Below are 25,174 nucleotides of genomic sequence, written 5' to 3' on the forward strand. Positions count from 1 at the left end.
CTGCCAATGGCAACTACAGTGTCAGAGGTACAAGAAGGGGATGGGGAACAGCTTGTTACTGATTACCCCCAAGCACTCTATACATAGCAATCCCTGCCAATGGCAACTACAGTGTCAGAGGTGCAAGAAGGGGATGGGGAGCAGCTTGTTACTGATTACCCCCAAGCACTCTATACATAGTAATTGATACGACGCACCAAAACCTGCCAATGGCAGCTACAGTGTCAGAGGTGCAAGAGGGGGATGGGGAACAGCTTGTTACTGATTACCCCCAAGCACTCTATACATAGCAATCCCTGCCAATGGCAACTACAGTGTCAGAGGTACAAGAAGGGGATGGGGAGCAGCTTGTTACTGATTACCCCCAAGCACTCTATTCATAGCAATCCCTGCCAATGGCAGCTACAGTGTCAGAGGAGCAAGAAGGGGATGGGGAACAGCTTGTTACTGATTACCCCCAAGCACTCTATACATAGCAATCCCTGCCAATGGCAACTACAGTGTCAGAGGTACAAGAAGGGGATGGGGAGGAGCTTGTTACTGATTACCCCCAAGCACTCTATACATAGCAATCCCTGCCAATGGCAGCTACAGTGTCAGAGGAGCAAGAAGGGGATGGGGAACAGCTTGTTACTGATTACCCCCAAGCACTCTATACATAGCAATCCCTGCCAATGGCAACTACAGTGTCAGAGGTGCAAGAAGGGGATGGGGAGGAGCTTGTTACTGATTACCCCCAAGCACTCTATACATAGCAATCCCTGCCAATGGCAACTACAGTGTCAGAGGAGCAAGAAGGGGATGGGGAGCAGCCTGTTACTGATTACCCCCCAAGCACTCTATACATAGCAATCCCTGCCAATGGCAACTACAGTGTCAGAGGTACAAGAAGGGGATGGGGAACAGCTTGTTACTGATTACCCCCAAGCACTCTATACATAGCAATCCCTGCCAATGGCAACTACAGTGTCAGAGGTGCAAGAAGGGGATGGGGAGCAGCTTGTTACTGATTACCCCCAAGCACTCTATACATAGTAATTGATACGACGCACCAAAACCTGCCAATGGCAGCTACAGTGTCAGAGGTGCAAGAGGGGGATGGGGAACAGCTTGTTACTGATTACCCCCAAGCACTCTATACATAGCAATCCCTGCCAATGGCAACTACAGTGTCAGAGGTACAAGAAGGGGATGGGGAGCAGCTTGTTACTGATTACCCCCAAGCACTCTATTCATAGCAATCCCTGCCAATGGCAGCTACAGTGTCAGAGGAGCAAGAAGGGGATGGGGAACAGCTTGTTACTGATTACCCCCAAGCACTCTATACATAGCAATCCCTGCCAATGGCAACTACAGTGTCAGAGGTACAAGAAGGGAATGGGGAGCAGCTTGTTACTGATTACCCCCAAGCACTCTATACATAGCAATCCCTGCCAATGGCAACTACAGTGTCAGAGGTGCAAGAAGGGGATGAGGAGCAGCTTGTTACTGATTACCCCCAAGCACTCTATACATAGCAATCCCTGCCAATGGCAACTACAGTGTCAGAGGTGCAAGAAGGGAATGGGAGCAGTTTGTTAATTTATTTATTTATTGTATTTATAAAGCGCCAACATATTACGCAGCGCTGATTAATGACTACCAATATTCAAAGCATCTATAGAAGTGATTATTATGAGCATAGAACCAATAGAGAGCTAATACTGTAGTTGAGGGAGGGCCCTTCGGGGCCCCTCTGGCCCAAGGGCCCTGATGCGGTCGCAACCTCTGCAACCCCTATTGCTATGCCCCTGGTTTTGCTATATAAACTTTCAGTCAGACACAACAGTACCTGTTCAGTTCCAGTGCACTCTGATATTTAATTATATATATATGTATATATATATATATATATATATATGTATATATATATATATATATATATATATATATATATATATATATATATATATATATATATATATATATATATATATATATATGTCCTGTAATAAGACCATACAGGGGTCTTTGGGACTAGCTGTTGCATAGGATACAGAAATAATCTTATAACCTTCAGTACATTGCTCTGTGCACCTGTTGCCTCGTTATTATCACTAGTTAGTGGACAGCGCCCTCTGGCTGCAGAAGGAGATATGCTATGAGCACTGGGGGTAACTGGAGATTTGGAATTTCCTTGTAACACTGGTCTCCGTAATTCCTTCTCACAGCACATCGCGCAAGATGCTGAAGGCGGCGAGGCTGGTTTGAAACGTGTAAGATGGATTCGTAGAAGGTTTGATGCTCCTGAATAAAGAGAATGGATACATTTATCACTCATTTTGCATTCCAAAGAGTCAGAAATTAAATCGCTGTTCTTACCTCCCATAGTGTATTGGGCACAGCTTCTACCCAGAAGTCACCTGGTGGGATACGATCATATGCATTGAGGAGAATCTCAAAAGTCAGAGGCGATGGAGCGCAGAACCTCCACATCTGAGGACAGACAGATCTATGTTTAACATCTTTTTCTACATGACTAAATTTGTTTTAAAAACAGGTTATACTGTTAAATCTATCAACTGAAAGGAACTGGGCCAAAAACTGGTCCTTGTGGTACTTCACTATTAACTTCAGGGGTTGGACAAAATAATGGAAACACCTTGAAAATCAACAAAATATATTTTAATATGGTGTAGGTCCACCTTTTGCGGCAATTACAGCCACAATTCTCAGAGGTATTGATTCATACAAATTGTGAATTGTTTCCAAAGGAGTTTTAGCCCATTCTTCAGTTAAAACACCCTCCAGTTCTTTTAGAGACGATGGCGGCGGAAATCGTCTAATAACGACCATAAATGCTCAATAATGTTAACGTTGGGGTCTGGGGATTTTGGTGGCCAGATGAGATGCTCAACTTCATTAGAATGTTCCTTGTGCCATTCTTTAACCATTCTAGCTGTATGGATTGGGGCATTATCATCTTGAAAGATCGCATTCCCCTCTGGAAACAGTTCTTGAAACATAGGATGAACTTGGTTGCCCAAAATTCCTAAATAGTCTTGGCTGTTAATACTTCCATGAAGGGAAATCATTGGCCCTGCGTATTTCCAAGAAATAGCACCCCAGATCATCAGAGAACCACCTCCATGTTTTATGGTTGGGAGAAGGCAGTCTGGATGAAACGCTTCTTTCAGCTGTCTCCAAACGTACACTCGGTCGGAGGTCGGAAATAAGGTAAATGATGATTCGTCAGAGAGAATAACATTTTTTCACTGCTCGAGGGACCAATTCTGGTGGTTTCTACACCACTCTAAATGCTTTCAAACATTTGTCTTTGAGAGCAGAGGTTTTCTAATTGCAGTTCTTCTGTGAAATCCTGATTTGTGCAGCTCCCAACGGACAGTTTTTGCGGAAACTGGGTTCTGTATGAGTTCATTCAGCTCTGCATTGATTTTAGGAGCCGTGGTTGTCATGATCGCTTCTGCAGCATGTACTGCTGGCTGCAGAGGTACTGCAGCCAAGCAGTTCTGATTCCTTTACATGCAGTTGCTAGCATAGTTCTGCATGCATTGCTTGTGATAGTCTGTCTGCTAGGGAATGGTGGACAAGCCAGCCTGCTTGTGACTGATTACCATTCACCTGTGTGGAGATTTGCATCTCTGCTCTCATTGTATGACTTCAGTATAAAGGTTTCCTTCCTGCAGGCGTGCTCCGCCCATCATAGTTTCAGTCAGTCTAGGCTGTTACTGGGTCTCTGAACATTGAGAAACATAGTTCCTTGTATTGCTACTTTGTAGTTCAGTTTCTTGTGGAGTTACGTTATATATTTCCCACAGGGACATATATACGTACTCCTTCTAGTATAGAGATTTTGTATTACCTAGCTCAGTTTGCTGTATTGCTCCAGATTTAGCTTCCTGATTTATGTTATATATTGGTTCATCGCCAATATATACATATTCTAGTCAGCGTTTGTTATTTTGCTAGTCTTGCGTCATATGTTGGTTCATTGCCAATATATACGCATACTAGCGCGTTTGTTGTTTTCCATATTGCGTTCACGGATTATTGTATCACATTGATAGCTGTAATTATAATTTCTTTGTGATACTCTTGTGTGATTTTTCTGTGCTCTTGTACTCTGCCTTGTGGGTTGCGCCAATCTCCTGCGTAGGAGCGGCGAATCCTTCCCGTCCAGGCCTTGCGAAGTAAGCCATTGCTGCGGTCGCGATTGGCTGCTCCATTCCAGTCCTGTCCTTGCAGGTAGCCATTGTGGCGGTTGCTATTGGCTTCCTCTCTCCAGTCTGTCTTGTATCTGTCTGAATGTTTGCTATCGCTAAAGTAGTGCAACATCGCACTGCGCTGCCATTACGTATTATCGGAAGCCCAGAGCTGCAGTTGCTCTGGGCAGCCTGTGTAGCCTCTTCCATTATCCTGCTCTTAGCCTTGTTGTGCTGGCTGGTCAGAAAGTATGCGCCCCCAGCATTACAATGGTCTTGGAAGCTTTTCTAACAATTAGATTTAGAGTCCAACGGTCTCTCTCAGACAACTTCGACTTTCGGCCACAACTGTGCTTTGCTGAGGATGTTCTTCTTTCTCTTTCAAAGGCAGTCATTACTTTTGAGACAGGACCTCTTGAAATGCCAAGCATTGGGGCAGTTTCTGTTACAGTAGCGCCTGCCATACGAGCACCAACAATTTGGCCTCTTTGAAAGTCTGAGAGATCTGCCATTTTTATAAATTAAAACCAACTTTTGTTTAAATATCTGTAAAAAAAAACAATTATTTTAATTAAACATATCAAATAACAAAAATAATAAACAAAACAAAAAAATGTAACATATGTCAAGTTTTGATTGAGTAAAACCTGTTCAAAGATTATGATGCCAAAATGTTAGGTGTTTCCATTATTTTGTCCAACCCCTGTTTAGCCTACGTTGAACATGTTCCTTAAAGAGACACTGAAGCGAAAAAAAATATATGATATAATGAATTGGTTGTGTACTATGAATAATTACTAGAAGATTAGCAGCAAATAAAATATTCTCATATTTTTATTTTCAGGTATATAGTGTTTTTTTCTAACATTGCATCATTCTATAATATCTGCAGATTACACAACACTCAGCATTCAAAATGAGTCTTTCAGAGCAGTCTGTGAACTAATGACCTCTCCTCTGGCAGAGAAAAAGTAAATAGTTCACTTACAGTTGAGATAATAAAAGTCAGATAACAGCCCTCTCTACGACTTTGAAAGTCGTGACTTTGAAAGTCGTAGAGCTTAAAGGGGAACTGAAGAGAGAGGTATATGGAGGCTGTCATGTTTATTTCCTTTTAGACAATACCAGTTGCCTGGCAGCCCTGCTGATCCTCTGCCTCTAATACTATTAGCCATAGCCCCTGAACAAGCATGCAGCAGATCAGGTGTTTCAGTGGTTCAGACTTATAAGTCTAATCTGACAAGACTAGCTGCATGCTTGTTTCTGGTTTTAATCAGATACTACTGCAGAGAAATAGACCAGCAGGGCTGCCAGGCAACTGGTATTGATTAAAAGGAAATAAACATGACAGCCTCCATATACCTCTCTCTTCAGTTCCCCTTTAATGGCTTGTTTGCATAGCGATAACAACTGGAGTTTCTTAACTCTTCCTGTACTGGAAACAATTAGACTGATGTATCTGATCTTAATGTTTTATTTCTTAGCTGTACTACACATACAAATCATAATATCATCATTTTTTTTTGGCTTCAGTGTCTCTTTAAAGGAAACTCTGCAAAAAAGTAAACCAATATTACGGAAGGCACAGATAACTCCCAGTATTATCAAGGAACTGCATGTGCCACAGGAACATTTTAACATGGCTATCATGACCAAGTCCTCACCAAGTGATACATGTACATTGGAAAGCTTTTATCAAGCTACATTATAGATTCTCATTCAGGTGTGCTCTGCAGGTAGAGATGCCAGTCACTGGGTCTTCACAGGAAGTGGCGCAAATGAGTACTGCACTGTGTATACATGTAATGCAATTGTGCCCAAATACAGGGAAGTGTTAAAGCAGTGACAGTAGGGGATGCCTAAGGCCTCTTTCACATGGGAGGCTGCAAGCTGATCTGAACTCAGAACTTCCCCTCTGTTCTAAAAGATAAGCTACAAAATAATAACCTTTAAAGGAAAAAAAAACATTTCTTTGTTACAGCTTACAGAACTCCTGCGATAAATCTGCAGTGTGTCTTCTTCCTGGTTTCATGGAAGCAGACAAAGGGTTAACATCCTGTGTTTACCTATTAGCGGTGTCTGCTGAATTTCTGTGCTGACACAGCTGAGTGATCAAATTACACATGTGATTACTTCAAGATGACAGGGAATTAGACAAGCTCCTCTATCTAAAAACGCACAGGCTGCATTTCTCTCTGTATTTCTGGTGTCCAGTGCAAGAGTTCAGGTGCACTTGAAGGTAGTGAATTCATCATCTGTCAGCTGGGCTAGCGCTCATTACTGCTGGTGAAAGGGCAGCACCCCCATGTGGTCACATCTCGGTGTGGCATGTTGCGGTTCTGTGCAGCCGTGTAATGCCACCATGTGTCAAAGAGCTGAATTATTGATGGTAATAATTGGCTTTGTGAGCATGGCTACTACTCCTTGCCTCTGCTAATCCTGAAAAGGGGTGGGATACAGACTGCTCTATGGAAAGATCACAGCTTGCAGGTCTGGAAGCCGGTCTCACAGACAATGGCAAGCAAAGGGTACTCCTGACTGGAGATGATCCATGAGATGTAAATCATTTTGGCTTGCAGGTAAACTTCACACAGCTTGACTGATCCGGTTTCTAACGGCAGACATTCTGCATGAAATTTACATGCAAGGTGGAGTTATTTGAATCTCATGACCTTCTGGTCATAGTGTCATTATCTTATCTGAAATGGGAAGTTTCTGTTATTTGCATTTTGAGATCAGCTTGTTACATGGTTATGACCCATGTTGACACGTAACATTGACATGCTCACCTTGACACTAGGGGGCGCAGAGCCGTGGTTGAGTAACACCTGTACCAGCTGGTGGGGTTGGCACTCTGGATAATCAGTGGCCATCTGCAGAGCACAGTCTAGTGGCGTGTACTCAGCGCTGTTGGTCACATGCACAGACGCCCCGTGGTCCAGTAACATCTGCACCAGCTTTAGGTGGCAGTTGGAGCTGGCATTGTGTAGGGGTCCGTGGCCTTTGTTCCCTGGCATGACAGGGTCTCCTCCTGCCTCCAGTAACATCTCCACCACTCTCAGGTATCGTCCGAAGTGCTTAGGGGTGTCACAGGCCGCACAGGCTGCATTAATGGGCGTCTCCCCCTCGCGGTTCCGGGCACAAGGGTCAGCGCCAGCACTCAGGTACAAAGCTACATGACTTGCCAGGCCACGGGAGGCTGCCACGTGCAGAGGGGTGGAGCGCGTGTAATGAGAGGGAAGGTTCACAAAAGCACCAAAGTCCAGCAGTAACTTTGCACACCTAAAAAGCATAATATTCAATTGTAAAAAACAAACAAACAAAAGAAAAAACCAACAACAATAACCTTCAGTCATTAAAATGATACAAAATGATTTATAATAATAACAATACCACAAGTCACACATTGCAACTTTAACAACCCCTTTTTTATAGTGAGAATGCTTTTACATGAACTAACATGTAACATGGGCCCTGATTCACCAAACAATGGTAAGATTGCAGTGTGCAGGTAGCAACGTGCGCATTCACAGTGGCAACGAAACATAATTCTGTGTACTTCACTGTAAGTGTCGCAACGCAGTGTGCATTGTGTGAAAGTAGCTTAAAGTGTAACTGTCGGGCGTAAAATAAAAAATCAATGCTTTATTTTTATCCGGTAAACAAGTAATATGGATGCTAACCAGGCAATCCAAAAGTTAAAGGAAACCCGAAGTGAAAATAAACTAATGAAATAAACTATTGTATCTATCTTCCGTCTCACAAAAATGACTTTTTAAGACATTCCACAGTTTTATTTTATGTTTAAATGTACTTTTTAAGTTTTAACTGTTTTATTGTTTTTGCTCAATGACATTGAAGTATGCCAGAGCTAAAATGTATGAACTATTGACCCTTTTTATCTCTTTTCTGCTCTCAAAAGCCATTTTCTGCTAGGAAAGTGTTTTATAGTTGGAATTTCTTATCAGTGAGGGTCACACTGTAGTCACTTCCTGTCTGAGTCAGGACCGAGTCAGCCACTTACATATCTGATATGTAACTCTTTCAGGCAGAGAAAGAAAAAAAGGAACACAGCATAATTATTAGTGTGCTAGGCACTGTACATACACGTCTGTCTCATCATGTCACAGGTCACTTTGGGTATCCTGTAAAATCACTATTACTTTTCCTGTTGATAAATGATCATCCCCTAGTTTTCCTGACTCTTCTTTGGTACCCACAAAATTTGGTACATAAAAAGGAAGTTGCAGGGCATGCTGGGTTGTCCTTTTTTGTTTCTGTATTTCCCCCTCAGACTTAACTAATGCAGCCTGATTGGCTGAAGCCTCTTTCCCTCCTGTTTCCTGCTCCCACACCTCTGTTCCTCTCTGATTGCCCAATATTTCTCATGCTGAGACAATGCACTTGGCGGGCAAAGGGCGGGCAAATCAGGCAGAGGAGACTAAGGGAGGAAATGACATCAGGATTGGCTTCAAAATAGCCACACTTAAAATGGGAAATGCTAAGAAGGATCTTCTGTTTTTTTTTACTGTAGAAAAATCACTAAAATCAAAACGTGGCCAGTGCAATACATGTGTTATGTAAGTAGAGCAAGTATTTATCTACTTATATACAGTATGTGCTTTTTTTTCTGAGATAGGAACTGTAACCAAGGATTGAACTTTTTATTTATTCCAATCAGTAGCGGATTCCCTTTTCCCATGAGAAATCTTGTCTTTTTTAGTCTCTATGGCTGATATTGTGGTGAAACCCCCTCACACAGTGTGATGGCCATGATCCTAACAATTTTCTGTCTGTTAACCTTGTTGCATTGTGGGAAATAATGGCTTTTTCCAACTGCCAAGCCAGCAGTATCTCCCTCTGTGCATAGAACTCCCAGTAACGAACATTCCGTACAGATCACCTGGCAGATCTAAAGATGTCACCACCAGTGATACATTTCAGAATGTAAATCAAAATCAGGGAGAGGAAAGATTTTACAGTGGGCAAACACTGACTAAGTAATGAAGTGAATATTATACAAAATAAGACATTTTATTCATTGATTTTCACTACAGTCCCTCTTTAATGTGAGCCTGAGAGTGACAGGGAGGCTGACATGTATATTTCCTTTTAAATAATGCAGATTGCCTGGCTGTCCTGCTGATCCTTTGCCTCTAATACTTTGAGCCATAGACCCTGAACAAGCATGCAAATCAGATGTCCATGACAAATCTGACAAGATTAGCTGCATGCTTGTTTCAGGTGTGTGATTTAGGCCCTATTGACCAGAAGGATCAGCAGGACTGCCAGGCAACTGGTATTGTGTAAAAGGAAATAAATATGGCAGCCTCCATTGGCCTCACACCTCGGGTTCATTTTGAGGGTTCAACTCTGATACACACAATGCATGTCGCCTGGTGGGGATCAGAACTCAATACCTCGGGCAACATTGTAGGGCTGAGGCTGTACAGACAGATTGCTTGGCTGCTGCCCTAGCGTTATTACTGGTAAAATTGCCCTGCGCTGCCTGTACAAGGTAAACTTACTGGCGTTTTGTGCATCAGGCCACTGGATTCTTAAAGGGGCTCTATGGCGAAAAATTGTACAATTTTAAATATGTGCAAACAGACAAATAAGAAATACATTTTTTCCAGAGTAAAATGAGCCATAATTTATTTTTCTCCTATGTTGCTGTCACTTACAGTAAGTAGTGGAAATCTGACAGAAGCAACAGGTTTTGGACAAGTCCATCTCTTCATAGGGGATTCTCAGGAATGCATTTATTTTCAAAAGCACTTAGTGAATGGCAGTTGATCTGTCCAACTGCCAAAAAACTGTGTAGCGAGCAGGGAGGCTGGCCAGCATCATTGTTTAAATCCTTTTTAGGGAATATCTTTATAAAGATTAAAAGCCTTGCTGAGAATCCCCTATGAAGAGATGGACTAGCCCAAAACCTGTCGCTTCTGTCAGATTTCTACTACCTACTGTAAGTGACAGCAACATAGGAGAAAAGTACAGTAATTAATGGCTCATTTTACTCTGGAAAAAAAAAGTACTTCTTATTTGTCTGTGTTTGTACATATTTTAAAATTTTACAATTTTTTCGCCACAGTGCCCCTTTAAAGAGAATCCGAGGTGTGTTTAAAGAATGTTATCTGCATACAGAGGCTGGATCTGCCTATACAACCCAGCCTCTGTTGCTATCCCAAACCCCACTAAGGTCCCCCTGCACTCTGCAATCCCTCATAAATCACAGCCGTGCTGTGAGGCTGTGTTTACATCTGTAGTGTCAGTCTCAGCTGCTCCCCCGCCTCCTGCATAGCTCTGGTCCCTGCCCCCGTCCCTTCCCTCCAATCAGCAGGGAGGGAAGGGATGCAGGCGGGGACTGGAGTTTCGCAGGAGGCGGGGAGAGCAGCAGACTGACACTATAGAGATAAACACAGCCAGCTCTGACAAGCTGTTTGTCAGCAGCGTGGCTGTGATTTATGAGGGATTGCAGAGTGCAGGGGGACCTTAGGGGGGTTTGGGATAGCAACAGAGGCTGGGCTGTATAGGCAGATCCAGCCTCTGTATGCAGATAATATTCTTCAAACCCACCTCGGGTTCTCTTTAAGCTGTGTACACACTAGATAAAACTCAACCCAGGCAGACACTAACTCCACTGGCATGACTGTTGCTAAGGTAACATGCGCTGCTAACACTAACGCTCGTTAGTAACGTGTTACCATAGCAACGGCTGAGCTAGTACCGCGGGTCGTGCTAAAAGGGTAACTCGCAGTACTCAGTGCTGGTAGTAAGGGTTATATTACCCTGCGATGTCTGTGCGCAGCAGTATTAACCACTAGCCGACCGATCCACTTCAATTGGCATGACCGCGGGGGCAGCCTAAGGACCGCTCCACGCCGATTGGCATGAACGGCCTTCTATGGGGCTAGCAGGAGATTGCCGTGCAGGTTGCGCGTGCATCTCCGCTTGGAAGGCTCTGTTCCGTCTTCAGTCTCCCAGCAGAAACCGCCGTCTAATTAGGCTGAACAGCGCTGCGATCTGCAGCAGCGCTGTACAGCATTGTTGGGGCAATCAGACCCCACCAACAGAGAGCTCTGTTGGTGGGGAGAAAAGGGGGGGGGGGAAGGAATCACTTGTGTGCTGAATTCCTGCAGCGAGGTCTTAAAGCTGCAGTGGCCTATTAACAGAAAAATGGCCTGGTCTTTAGGGGGTTTAACACCGCGGTTCTCAAGTGGTTAACCACGCTTTCCTGCATCATACCCATAATGTGAAAGGGGCGTAAATCTGGCATCGACCTTGCTAGAATCACTTTACAAAATCGCAAAACGAGGTATAGAACAAAGAGAAGAGGAGCTTGCCCTGACATTGGGGTCGATTCATGAAATAGCGGTAATAGATTTTAGCTCTGACATACTTCAATGAATGTGTCACGGAGCAAAAACAATAAAACAGTTAAAACTTAAAAAGTAGATTTAAACATAAAATAAAACTGAGGAATATTTTAAAAAGTCATTTTTAGGAGAAGGAAGATACATACAATCGGTTATTTCATTATTTTTTTTTTCACTTCGGGTGTCCTTTAAGTGACACAAGGTGGTAAAATGATTGACGTTGCACAATCTAGTTTCAAAAAGGTAAATGCAGTACTGAAAATATTATACCCAATACCAAGGATTGGCATAATGTGCGCCTAGCAGGGAATAGAGTGATGCTAATTATTCTGAGTTATTTCAGATTTTACGTGAATACTATGCAAATGTACACAGCTCAACAATGGACTAATTAAAGGCACTTGACTTCAGCATTTTGAGTAATTCACATACAGTTATGCTGCATAAAAGCAAAAAAGGAAAGAGATAAAAAGGTCAATAGTTCATAGATTTTAGCTCTGTCATACTTCAATGAATGTGTCATTGAGCAAAAAAAATAAAAAAAAGTAGCTTTAAACATAAAATAAAACTGTGGAATATGTTAAAAAGTCATTTTTAGGAGAAGGAAGATAGATACAATTGTTTATTTCATTAGTTTATTTTGGCTTCGGGTGTCCTTTAAGAGTGAAAGTCTCCGTAGACTTTCATTGCTTTTGTGGCCCCTTGCGGTAAAAAAGGTTAACACAACACGGGTTTCACCGGCAAGTGTAAAAGGGCCCTAAAAGTATTACCCAAATCAACATTTTTTTTTTTTTTTTGCTGTCTGAATTTATACTGGCAGGAGGAGCATCCTCCCCTCACATGTTACAAAACAATTAGCATCACTCATCCTCCCCTCATATGTGTCCAGGGAACAAACTTAAAGGATACCCGAAGTGACATGTGACATGATGAGATAGACAGGTGTATGTACAGTGCCTAGCACACAAATAACTAGGCTGTGTTCCTTTTTTTCTTTATCTGCCTGAAAGAGATAAATATCAGGTATGTAAGTGGCTGACTCAGTCCTGACTCAGACAGGAAGTGACTACAGTGATAAGAAATTCCCCTTTTTACCTCTTTCTTGCTCTCAGAAGCCATTTTCTGCTAGGAGAGTGTTTTATAGTTGGAATTTCTTTATCAGTGAGGGTCACACTGTAGTCACTTCCTGTCTGAGTCAGGACTGAGTCAGCCATTTACATACATGATACTTAACTATTTCAAGCAGAGAAAGAAAAAAAGGAACACAGCCTAGTTATTAGTGAGCTAGGCACTGTACATACCCATGTCTATCTCATCATGTCACTTCAGGTATCCTTTAACATCCCTTATACTTACTCTAGAGTCAGCTCCGTGGTGCAGAGGTGAAGCGGTGCCTGGCCATCTTCGCTCTGTATGTTGGGATCCGCTCCTCGGCTCAGCAGCAGCTGGGCGCACTCAGTGTGCTGCCCCTCGCAGGCATCATGCAGCGCTCCCCGTCCTCCCAGCGCTGTGTTGGGGTCAGCACCATGGCATATCAGATGCCGCACACACTCCGAATATCCCCGGGCAGCAGTGATACGCAGGGGGGTGGTGTGGGACTTCTTGGGTATCAAGGAGAAGAGACCTGACAAAAGCAAGTCTGGTTATTAATATATATATATATATATATATATATATATATATATATATATTCAGTTCAATCAGTACATAAAGGTTTCTTTCATTGGCATTTATGCTGATGTCACGGTGGCTGGATGAAGTGTCTTAAGTCTTAACCCATTAGTAGCTTCAGTAGAGTTATCTCGTTTGCAAGAAGTGCTCTGCTTTTGAGCTCAGTCAGCAGAACTGGTTGTGCTGTAAATTCTTGGAATGCTTTGATCTCTTTCTGGCAATGGGTAGGATGGAGGCGCCCAATGTATGTTCTATTTTAGTATTTTTAAATGCAAATAAAAACATGATATAATAAACGAGAGGTAATTGCTTACCTCTCCAGAAGATATAGACACCAGTTCAACTGGAAAAAAGTTTTTATACAAAAAGCAATCTGACAACGCGTGAAACTACACTACTACTACTACTACTGCTATGAAGCACTTCTTAGGGCCCATTCACACTTAGAAGCACAAAACGCTGGCGATTTTGGCCGGCGTTTTGCGGGAGGGCTTTTTCCGCAATTTCACGTGGAAAAAAAATCACTGGACAATGCATCAATTTTTCCGCGTTTAGCGCTTCTATAGCACTGAAACGCGATCGACAGGAAATCGCCTGAAAATGGTGCAGGCTACGCTTTTGCGTTTTTGGGCGATTTGCGTTGAGTACCACAAATCGCCCAAATAAGAACAGGCCCATAGGATTTTATTACACTAGCGCTTTCTGAAATCGCTGGCAAAACACTCAAGTGTGAATGGGCCTTTAATCTGTGCCAGTTTAGGGGTGGATTTGCACTTTTCTTAACTGTAGTGCAGCTCTAGAAATTGATGCTAAATTGCCACTATTACCTAGGATTTAAGAAGGTTCTTATTATCATGCAGAACTGTTCTCCCTGCTAGTAAGCACAGATTAAGAAGAAAAAACTGTCGGTAATGCCTTTTATAAATGTGGCCCATCCTGCAGATGAGCTGCTCATGTTCCAACTCATGGAACCAATCAAAAATATACATTTACATCTGTAATAATACGCTACCTCTCTCTGATGGGGACGCCCTACTCCCCAGAAACTAGCTTTTGCTTTGTTATTAGAGGGAAATTACTAATAAGCAAAAAGCAACACTTTGTTCTTTTTAAAGGGAATCTGAAGTGAAAATAAACTTATGATATAAAGATTTGTATGTGTAGTACAGCTAAGAAACACAACATTATTAGCACAGATAGGAGTCTGATATTGTTTCCAGTACAGGAAGAGTTAGGAAACTTCAGTTGTTATCTATGCAAAAGAGCTTATCTGAGCTCCACCACCAATTTGGTCCCTGCTTTCTGGAGCACTTATACAACAAAGAAATGCTGGGCATACACGGCTCAATTTTGCCGCTCGATTCTCCCGCTCGATCGATTCCCCCGCTCGATTCCGCAGGCAATTCTCTTATCTTCCACTCGTTTTTCTTATCTTTTTGCATTGTCTTCAATGCGGAATCGAGCGGCGAAACGATCGGGCGGGAGATCAGACGTGTCGGAAATTATCTATCGAGCCATCTAAATGGCTCAGAGTCCGTGTATTCCCAGCATTAGACACAGGTTTAGATAACAGTTTCACTCCTGGGAAGTTGAAAGGGTGATTAGCTCTGCTTGTGCTATAGTTTAAAATACAGAGTGTGACTAGTAATTGCAAATATTGGAGAATTATGCAAGGTTATAAAAAAAAAAGCTATACTGTTTATCTGAAAATTAAAACATGAGACTATTTTGTTTGCTACAAATGTTCTATTAATTATCATTACCTCACATACAAATCATTACATCATTTTTTTTCTCACTTCGCTAAGACTAACGGTAAACAATTTTTTTAGCTTGCTTCCTTTGTATTAATTTACATCTACAGTGTTTTTTTGTTTGTCGACGCTGTGGGATCATTCCAAATGGGGGGGGGGGGGGGGGGGACGCACAGAACCCTAGCTGTCCCACTAATTGTTTTGATTAATATTCCTGAAAGGTTCTAGGTTTTATTTTTAAGTGTATTCAGGATAATCCACTCTTTCCTTACATTTCGTGGTTATTATTAGTATTTTTCTATTACACAATCACATATGTGATCTGTTAGGACTTCAAAAAGCTTGGGAACCACTGTTTTATCTAGTAGTTGTTCAGTTTTTAACATTAAATAACTGATTTCCCTGTATTAACAGCAAATTAGGGCTGGAATCCACTAGAAAGCTTTTGAATTGTGCAAGTGCTGTACCCAGCGATTCCCGGCCCAATTCCAATATCGTTTGGCTCAGATTTGGAAGCGATGTACAATAAACAACCCCCCCCCCCAAAAAAAAATACATATATATAATTTTTTTTTAAAATAAACTTTATTATACTTACCAGGTGTCCCGATGTCTGGCTTCCGTTCGTAGCCCCACCTTCTAATGGAAGCTTTTCTTGGACCAATCAGAGAAGCGCCTGTGACCTCTTCTGCTCGGGGATGGGGCTATGGGCCCCCAAATCACTAAAAACATCACTTTCTATAGACAGCATTGAGCTTAAAGAGAAACCGTAACCAAGAATTGAACTTTATCCCAATCAGTAGCTGATACCCCCTTTTACATGAGAAATCTATTCCTTTTCACAAACGGATCATCAGGGGGCGCTGTATGGCTGATATTGTGGTGAAACTCCTCCCACAGTGTGATGTCAGAGCCTCACAGCACTGAGGTACTAAAGCCTCATCTACACGCATAGATGAGGCCCCGATCCGGCAGCTCGAATAGCCGCCGGATCGCCTCTTCCGCGTCCCCGCTCGCCCGCGCCGGATTCGATACCCGCTCGTCCCCGCGCCGCTTATCTTCCGCTCAATTCCCTGCCATTGTCCCCTAGCGCGGGGAACGAGCAGGGAGTCGGCGGTAGCAAGATCGGACCTGTCGGATCTTATCAATCGAGCCGCATCAGCGGCTTGATTGATAACACACATCGGAGCCTCATCTACGCGTGTATATGAGGCTTAACATCACACTGTGGGAGCCTTGTTGCATTGTGGGAAATAACAGCTGTTTCCAACTGCCGAAAAAGCAAGCAGCACCTCCTTCCAGTGGCATCACCTGCCACCAGTAAAAATGTCACCATGTGATAAATGTCGGAATGTAAATCAGGGAGAGGAAAGATTTTACAATGGGCAAACACTGACTAAATCATTTATACATAATTATTGTAAAAATTTAACACTTTTTTTTATTATATTATTTTCACTGGAGTTCCTCTTTAATTGCAATCACACTAGTGGGTTTCCCAACATAAAATACATTGGCAAAGCGTTTTTATTTTTAAATTGCCAGCGATTGTCTACGATCCAAAAATGCTGCCAAATGCTGCCTAGTGGGTCCCAGCCGTTCTAGCAAGTTTGGGAAAGTGCCACAAGGTTAAGTATTTTCCCTGTTTGAAAGCCGTGGCATTGGATGTTGAAATAGGCCGGTGAGAGCAGAGAAACAGCTGCAGTATATGTAAGCTGGGCAGAGGCCGGTGTTCAGGGATCAGGCTTACTCTGCCGCTATTAGTCATATTCTCAGCCAAAGGAAAGCTTCAGGACTTGTGTGTAGTCACAGGCAGATCAGGTCTATGAAAGTCACCCACCCAAGACACTCGGAGCCCCATTCTATTCCAAGTGATACAAATGATGCCAATATGCTGGTTGTCCTGCTGATCCTGTGTCTCTAAGGCTACGGTCACACATGCGACAACGATCGTTCGTTGTCAACGACGAACAAACTTTTAATTGATGAAAGAACGACCTAAGTAAAGTTAGTTATAAAAGGTGTGTAATAGAGTTGGGCCGAACGGTTCGCCTGCGAACGGTTCCATGCGAACTTCAGTGGTTCGCGTTCGCGTCCCGCAGGCGAACCTTTGCGGAAGTTCGGTTCGCCCCATAATGCACATGGAGGGTCAACTTTGACCCTCTACATCACAGTCAGCAGGCCCAGTGTAGCCAATTAGGCTTCACTACCCCCTGGAGCCCCACCCCCCCTTATATAAGGCAGGCAGCGGCGGCCATTACGGTCACTTGTGTGCTGCCTGCGTTAGTGAGAGTAGGGCGAGCTGCTGCAGACTGTCTCTCAGGGAAAGATTAGTTAGGCTTAACTTGTTCCTGTCTGGCTGCATACCTGTTCTGTGAACCCACCACTGCATACCTGTGCTGTGAACCCACCACTGCATACCTGTGCTGTGAACCCACCACTGCATACCTGTGCTGTGAACCCACCACTGCATACCTGTTCAGTGAACCCACCACTGCATACCTGTGCTGTGAACCCACCACTGCATACCTGTGCTGTGAACCCACCACTGCATACCTGTTCAGTGAACCTGCCACTGCATAACTGTTCTGTTCAGTGGACCCGCCACTGTATACCTGTTCATTGAACCCACCACTGCATACCTGTGCTGTGAACCCACCACTGCATACCTGTTCTGTGAACCCACCACTGCATACCTGTGCTGTGAACCCACCACTGCATACCTGTTCAGTGAACCTGCCACTGCATACCTGTTCTGTTCAGTGGACCCGCCACTGTATACCTGTTCATTGAACCCACCACTGCATACCTGTGCTGTGAACCCACCACTGCATACCTGTTCTGTGAACCCACCACTGCATACCTGTGCTGTGAACCCACCACTGCATACCTGTTCAGTGAACCTGCCACTGCATACCTGTTCTGTTCAGTGGACCCGCCACTGTATACCTGTTCATTGAACCCACCACTGCATACCTGTGCTGTGAACCCACCACTGCATACCTGTTCTGTGAACCCACCACTGCATACCTGTTCTGTGAACCCACCACTGCATACCTGTTCAGTGAACCTGCCACTGCATACCTGTTCTGTTCAGTGGACCCGCCACTGTATACCTGTTCAGTGAACCCGCCACTGCATACCTGTTCTTTTCAGGGGACCCGCCACTGTATACCTGTTCAGTGAACCCGCCACTGCATACCTGTTGTGTTCAGTGAACCTGCCACTGCATACCTGTTCTGTGAACCCGCCACTGTATACCTGTTCTGTTTAGTGAACCCGCCACTGTATACCTGTTCTGTTTAGTGAACCCGCCACTGCATACCTGTTCTGTTCAGTGGACCCGCCACTGTATACCTGTTCAGTGAACCCGCCACTGCATACCTGTTGTGTTCAGTGAACCTGCCACTGCATACCTGTTCTGTGAACCCGCCACTGTATACCTGTTCTGTTTAGTGAACCCGCCACTGCATACCTGTTCTGTTCAGTGGACCCGCCACTGTATACCTGTTCAGTGAACCCGCCACTGCATACCTGTTCTGTTCAGTGGACCCGCCACTGTATACCTGTTCAGTGAACCCGCCACTGCATACCTGTTGTGTTCAGTGAACCTGCCACTGCATACCTGTTCTGTGAACCCGCCACTGCATACCTGTTCTGTTTAGTGAACCCGCCACTGTATACCTGTTCTGTTTAGTGAACCCGCCACTGCATACCTGTTCTGTTCAGTGGACCCGCCACTGTATACCTGTTCAGTGAACCCGCCACTGCATACCTGTTGTGTTCAGTGAACCTGCCACTGCATACCTGTTCTGTGAACCCGCCACTGTATACCTGTTCTGTTTAGTGAACCCGCCACTGCATACCTGTTCTGTTCAGTGAACCCGCCACTGTATACCTGTTCAGTGAACCCGCCACTGCATACCTGTTGTGTTCAGTGAACCTGCCACTGCATACCTGCTCTGTGAACCCGCCACTGTATACCTGTTCTGTTTAGTGAACCCGCCACTGTATACCTGTTCTGTTTAGTGAACCCGCCACTGTATACCTGTTCAGTGAACCCGCCACTGCATACCTGTTGTGTTCAGTGAACCTGCCACTGCATACCTGTTGTGTTCAGTGAACCTGCCACTGCATACCTGTTCAAAAGCAGCAGCAGCACACAAAAGCAAAGCCACCCTCCTTCTCCTCTTCCTCCTCCATCAGGTGCATTATCTGCTTCTGCCGCTTTCTCCCTTCCACCTTCACAGGCACCCTCCTCCACTCCGCCTCTGCCCTTGAGCGCTTCCTGCTCCTCTGCCCACAGCAGCAGTCAGGTGTCCGTGAAGGAAATGTTTGAGCGGAAGAAGCCAATTTCGGCCAGTCACCCCCTTGCCCGGCGTCTGACAGCTGGCGTGGCGGAACTGTTAGAAGATGCCAGGCCGCACTTATTTTTCGAGAAAGGCCATACCCCAACTGCACCGTGAAGTTGAGAGGCAAGTGGTGTCATCTCTTGCGAAGAGCGTTGGGTCAAGGGTACACCTGACCACGGATGCCTGGTCTGCCAAGCACGGGCAGGGCCGCTACATTACCTACACAGCCCATTGGGTGAACCTGGTGGTGAACGATGGCAAGCAGGGCGCAGCGGACCAAATTGTGACACCTCCACGGCTTGCAGGCAGGCCTCCTGCCACCTCCTCTCCTCCTGCTACATGCTCTTCGCTGTCCTCCTCCTCCTTGGCTATGTGGCAGTTCTCCTCTCCAGCTACACAGCCCCAGCTCCGCAGGGCCTATGCTGCATGCCAGGTACGACGCTGTCACGCCATCTTAGACATGGCTTGTCTCAAAGCGGAGAGTCACACTGGAGCAGTTCTCCTGGCTGCTCTTAAGAAACAGGTGGATGAGTGGCTGACCCCGCACCACCTGGAGATAGGCAACGTGGTGTGCGACAACGGCAGCAATCTGCTTGCCGCTTTGCATATGGGGAAGCTGACACACATACCCTGCATGGCACATGTCATGAATCTAGTGGTTCAAAGATTTGTGGCAAAGTACCCTGGCTTAGCGAATGTCCTGAAGCAGGCCAGGAAGTTCTGTGGGCATTTGAGGCGGTCTTACACAGCCATGGCACGCTTTGCGGAAATTCAGCGCAAAAACAACATGCCGGTGAGACGCCTCATTTGCGATAGCCTGACTCGCTGGAACTCGACCCTGCTCATGTTCTCCCGCCTGCTAGAACAGAAGAAAGCCGTGACTCATTCTACTGTAGTTGTAGAGGTAGTGGAACAGTCTGGGAAGATGGGGATGTTCTGGCCCGACAACTGGACACTGATGGAAAATGCATGCAGGCTCATGCGGCCGTTTGAGGAGGTGACCAACCTGGTGAGCCGCAGTGAGGGCACCATCAGCGACTTAATTCCCTACGCTTACTTCTTGGAGCGTGCTGTGCGTAGAGTGGCGGATGAAGCTGTGAATGAGCGTGACCAGGAACCGTTACGGCAGGAACAGGCATGGGACCAATTTTCATCAGACTCAACACCTGCGGCAGCACAGAGGGGGGAGGAGGAGGAAGAAGAGAAGTCGTGTGCAGAAGACGAGTCAGACTCAGAGGATGATGAGCAAGGTGTTTCTTTGGGGGAGGAGGAGGAGGAGGAGGAGGAAGGGACAGCGGCAGGAGAACAACCTCAGCAGGCATCGCAAGGGGCTTGTGCTGCTCAACCTTCCCGTGGTATTGTTCGCGGCTGGGGGGAGGAGGTTGACTTACCTGACGTCACTGAGGAAGAGCAAGAGGAGATGGAGGGTACTGGATCCGACTTTGTGCAGATGTCGTCTTTTATGCTGTCCTGCCTGTTGAGGGACCCCCGTATAAAAAACCTCAAGGGGAATGAGCAGTTCTGGGTGGCCACACTACTAGACCCTCAGTACAGGCACAAAGTGGCGGACCTGTTACCAACTCACCGGAAGGTGGAAAGGATGCAGCACATGCAGAACCAGCTGTCAACTATGCTTTACAATGCCTTTAAGGGTGATGTGACGGCACAACGCCAGCAAGGTACCACTGCCACTAATCCTCCTCCCGTGTCCACGCAGTCAAAGACAGGACGCTCCAGCGATCTCATGGTGATGTCGGACATGCGGACGTTCTTTAGTCCAACGCCTCGCCGTAGCCCTTCTGGATCCACCCTCCACCAACGCCTGGAACGGCAGGTAGCCGACTACCTGGCCTTAAGTGTGGATGTAGACACTGCTGTGAACAGCGATGAGGAACCCTTGAACTACTGGGTGCGCAGGCTTGACCTGTGGCCAGAGCTGTCCCAATTTGCCATCCAACTTCTCTCCTGCCCTGCCGCAAGCGTCCTGTCAGAAAGGACCTTCAGCGCAGCTGGAGGCATTGTCACAGAGAAGAGAAGTCGCCTAAGTCACAAAAGTGTTAAGTACCTCACCTTTATCAAAATGAATGAGGCATGGATCCCGGAGGGCTGCTGCCCACCCCAAGACTAAGTCAGTCCCAGCACACACAGCATCTCTGCCTGCACGCCGTGTGACTGGCTGCCTGGCCTGCCCCAAGAAGACTAAGTCGCTCCCAGTCCCTCCACACAGCATGTCTGCCTGCAGGCCGCTTGACTACCTTCTCCGCCACCACCAACAGGGTCCGGGACTCCAGGCGGATTGCTGAATTTTTTAGGCTGCTGCTAGCAGCGGCCGCTGTAATAATTTTTCTGGTGCCTGAACATGACTGCCTAATTTTTCTGGCTGCACTGCGGGCAGCTGCAACAACAAAAGAAAAGGCATGTACATGCGCCCATTCCCCTTCGTGATCATTACCTTGCCGTGGTGAAGGGGCTTGCGTATCACAATGAAGCAATGACCGGCGCCTAGATGAGTGTCTCGGGGGGCACACCCACGATAATAAGGTCGTTGCCTCATTGTGGTCAGACCAAATTTGATCAGCTGGACAGTCACTGTTCTGTCATTCAGCTACATCAGCCAGGCGACCATATGGACTGTAAAGCCACCAAAACCTGCACTCTCGCCATGGTGCGCACCAGTCCAGCACGGCCGTCACTACACAAACAGCTGTTTGCGGTGAGTTACACGGTGAGTTTGGTGTGTCAGTGTGAAGCAGTACCTTAATTACACTACCTGATTGATGTATACACATGCAAGATGTTTGAAAGCACTTTAGGCCTGTCATTTAGCATTCAATGTGATTTCTGCCCTTAAAACGCTGCTTTGCGTCAAATCCAGATTTTTCCCTGGGACTTTTGGCATGTATCCGACTCCGCCATGCCCCCCTCCAGGTGTTAGACCCCTTGAAACATCTTTTCCATCACTTTTGTGGCCAGCATAATTATTTTTTTTTTTCAAAGTTCGCATCCCCATTGAAGTCTATTGCGGTTCGCGAACTTTAACGCGAACCGAACCTTCCGCGGAAGTTCGCGAACCGGGTTCGCGAACCTAAAATCGGAGGTTCGGCCCAACTCTGTGTAACGATCAGATCGTTAGAAGGAACGTTACATCACGTAAAAGTAACGAGTGCGCCTGCGCATAAAAATGAAAAGTTCCATGGAGAAATAGCTAAATGCGCATGTCCAGCCTGGTACGAACGACCGTTTCCAACGATGTACTACTTTTGCAAACGATTGTCATTGGAAAAAATCCGCCAAGCTAGATCATTTGTTTTGAACGATCTAGCTCGTCCGTCGTTAGACTTCATGGCCGTTGGCTGCTTTTTTTTAAACAATCGTCGTGTGAAACGATCGAGGAACGATCATTTCAAACGACTATAGTTGCATGTGTGTACGCACCTTAAGGCTACGGTCACACTGGGGAGTTACGTTTCTTGATTAAAAAAAAAAAACAGATCACACGTGGGCTATGTAGTAACCAGGGCTGGTTCTAGTAACAAATTTGGCGTCCCAGGCAAGATTAACCTGGGTCTTTTGTTGCAGCCAGATTTCCCCCCAGGGCCCCTGAGCTGCCTCCCTCTTCAAATTACACTCCAACTTAAAGGGGCACTATGTCGAAAAATTTTACAATTTAAATTAAGTATGTTTTTTTTCCAGAGTAAAATGAGCCATAAATTACTTTTTGCCTATGTTGCTGTCACTTACAGTAGGTTTTGGACTAGTCTATCTCTTCATGGGGGATGGTCAGGGATTTATTTTCAAAAACACTTAGTGAATGGCAGTTGCTCTGTCCAACTGCCAAAAAACTGTGTAGTAAGCAGGGAAAGCTGGCCAGCATCATTGTTTAAATCCTTTTTAGGGAATATCTTTATAAACAATAAAAGCCTTGCTGAGAATCCCCTATGAAGAGATGGACTAGTCCAAAACCTGTCGCTTCTGTCAGATTTCTACTACCTACTGTAAGTGACAGCAACATAGGAGAAAAGTCATTTATGGCTCATTTTACTCTGGGAAAAATGTACTTCTTATTTGTCTATGTTTGTACATATTTTAAATGTTACAATTTTTCGCCATAGTGCCCCTTTAACTGTGCCTTCAGTGCCCCTGCAATGTATTCAGCAGAGTAACATCTTGCCTTTCCTAGCAGGAGCACTGTCAGTCCTTCATTGCTCCATTTCAGGTCCCTGGGGAGCACAGGTAAGGTGGGGGGCCTCATACAGGCTCTGGGGCAATTGCCCCTTTGCCTGTATGCAAGCGCCGGCCCTGGCAATACTGTACTGCACACATTATTATGCCCATTGGAGCCATTGCATTTGCACCACACTTCTAATGTGCCGATGTAAACACACCATTATAATATAAATGATATAGTCACTGACCCAGAACGAGTATGATCCCCAATAGCCACATGCTTGTTTCAGGTTTGTGAGTCAGGACACTGCAGCCAAATGGTTTAGGTAGCGAAGGAATTAAATATGGCAGCCTCCATATCCCTTTCACTCCAAGGTCCCTTTAAAGTGGATCCGAGATAAAAAACTAAACTATAACAAGTAACTTGTCTATATATCTTATCTAAAGTTTAGATAGTTAGATAGTTTACACAGCATATCTAGCTGCAAACAGCTTCAACAGTATATGATTATTTATTCCTGTGATACAATGAGGGCAGCCATGTTCTGTTTGTCACACCAGGGCCGGGCCGCGGCAGAGGCGAGAGAGGCTCCAGCCTCAGGGCGCAGTGTAGGAGGGGGGCGCACAACTCACTCAGCTATCATTTCCCTATTGTGTTTGAAGCAGAGAGAAATAAGAAAAGGGGATACATGGCAGTGGCTGCAAGCCAGATAACTAGAGATTAAGGTGTTGGGGGCCCTGGGGTGCCTCTTAGTCTAATAGCAGTGTGTGACGGCTGGGGTGGGAGGGATGGAGGGGCGCACTTTGGTGTCTCAGCCTTGCATGCTGGAGGACCTTGTCCCTGCTCTGTGTCACACTGTCACAGGCTGAGGGCTGGAGATGCTATCAGCTTGCCTGTGTATAAATTCAGTCCTCTCTCCTCCTCCCTCCTCCCCTCTGCCTCTGAAATCAATGGCTAGTAACCTCCTCCTCCTCCTGCCCAGACTGAGCTCCCATAAGCCCTTGATACAGTGCCAATGCACTCTGAAAAAGCTGTGGGCGAGGCTGGTTTAGTTTACAGGGAATTAGAGTATTAAAACTAAACCAAAAAAGTATTTGGCTTGAGGAATGCCCTATAAACTATAGGAAAGGAACACAATTATGCAATGAGTAAAAGTTTATCTTGGATCCACTTTAAAAGGAGCAGAGGAGTGCATTGCTGCCTGAGCTACCGGAACCACCCTGTGGCACCTTCCCAGAGCCTCGCTAGCCCTCCCACCACGGAGACCACCTCACCTATATCCGGCGACCACTGCAGCTCTTCCGTGACCGTCTCCACCACCACCTCTGCCGAATCCTTCTCTTTAAATATGACCTTGATGCGTTCGACGTCCCCGGTGTACAGGGCATTGTGGATGGCAGCATCGCGGCAGTAATGGCGCCTCTGGCTGGCAGGGGGCTGGAAGGAGCTCCTGGTGGTCTGTACTCTGCGGGTGAGACATTGCCTGCTCACTGCCCTCCTCCTGTCTTCCTGCTCCAGCTGCTCTCTCTGCCTCTGCAGGGATCGCAGGGTGGCTGCAGAGTAAGGGAAGGTGTCCCTGGACATGCTGCAGGCAAGGCCCGGGCGTCCCTACACAGTGCCGAGCTCCTCATTGCACGCAGCCAGCGAG

At 45.6% G+C, this 25,174-nt stretch overlaps 1 protein-coding gene and 1 long non-coding RNA gene across 3 annotated transcripts in view; one reads left to right on the forward strand and one right to left on the reverse strand.

Annotated features, from left to right (window-relative positions):
• Window positions 1-2,572, forward strand: part of LOC137542329 (uncharacterized) — a 38,456-nt gene extending 35,884 nt beyond the window's left edge. For both annotated transcript variants that reach the window (XR_011025399.1, XR_011025400.1), the window contains 2 exons: window positions 2,211-2,275; window positions 2,371-2,572. This is a non-coding gene — a long non-coding RNA (uncharacterized lncRNA). The remainder of the gene's footprint in view (window positions 1-2,210; window positions 2,276-2,370) is intronic.
• Window positions 1,992-25,174, reverse strand: ASB16 (ankyrin repeat and SOCS box containing 16). Its single transcript, XM_068264154.1, has 5 exons — window positions 24,801-25,174; window positions 12,938-13,205; window positions 6,992-7,484; window positions 2,362-2,475; window positions 1,992-2,286 (listed from the first exon to the last, which is right to left on the reverse strand). The coding sequence occupies exons 1-5, from the start codon at window positions 25,108-25,110 to the stop codon at window positions 2,101-2,103; spliced, it is 1,371 nt and encodes a 456-aa protein (XP_068120255.1). The 5' UTR covers window positions 25,111-25,174; the 3' UTR covers window positions 1,992-2,100.

Source organism: Hyperolius riggenbachi, chromosome 12 (genome assembly GCF_040937935.1).
Source record: "Hyperolius riggenbachi isolate aHypRig1 chromosome 12, aHypRig1.pri, whole genome shotgun sequence".
Classification (NCBI taxonomy): Eukaryota; Metazoa; Chordata; class Amphibia; order Anura; family Hyperoliidae; genus Hyperolius; species Hyperolius riggenbachi.

Bases quoted from the DNA above. Each gene is read 5' to 3' on its own strand.
- ASB16 (XM_068264154.1), bottom strand. From the start codon at position 25,110: ATGTCCAGGGACACCTTCCCTTACTCTGCAGCCACCCTGCGATCCCTG. The intron at 7,485-12,937 runs GTAAGTATAAGG...TATGCTTTTTAG, and splicing joins ACCACGGAGCTGACTCTAGA to GTGTGCAAAGTTACTGCTGG. The intron at 2,476-6,991 runs GTGAGCATGTCA...GTCTGTCCTCAG, and splicing joins CTGCGCCCCCTAGTGTCAAG to ATGTGGAGGTTCTGCGCTCC.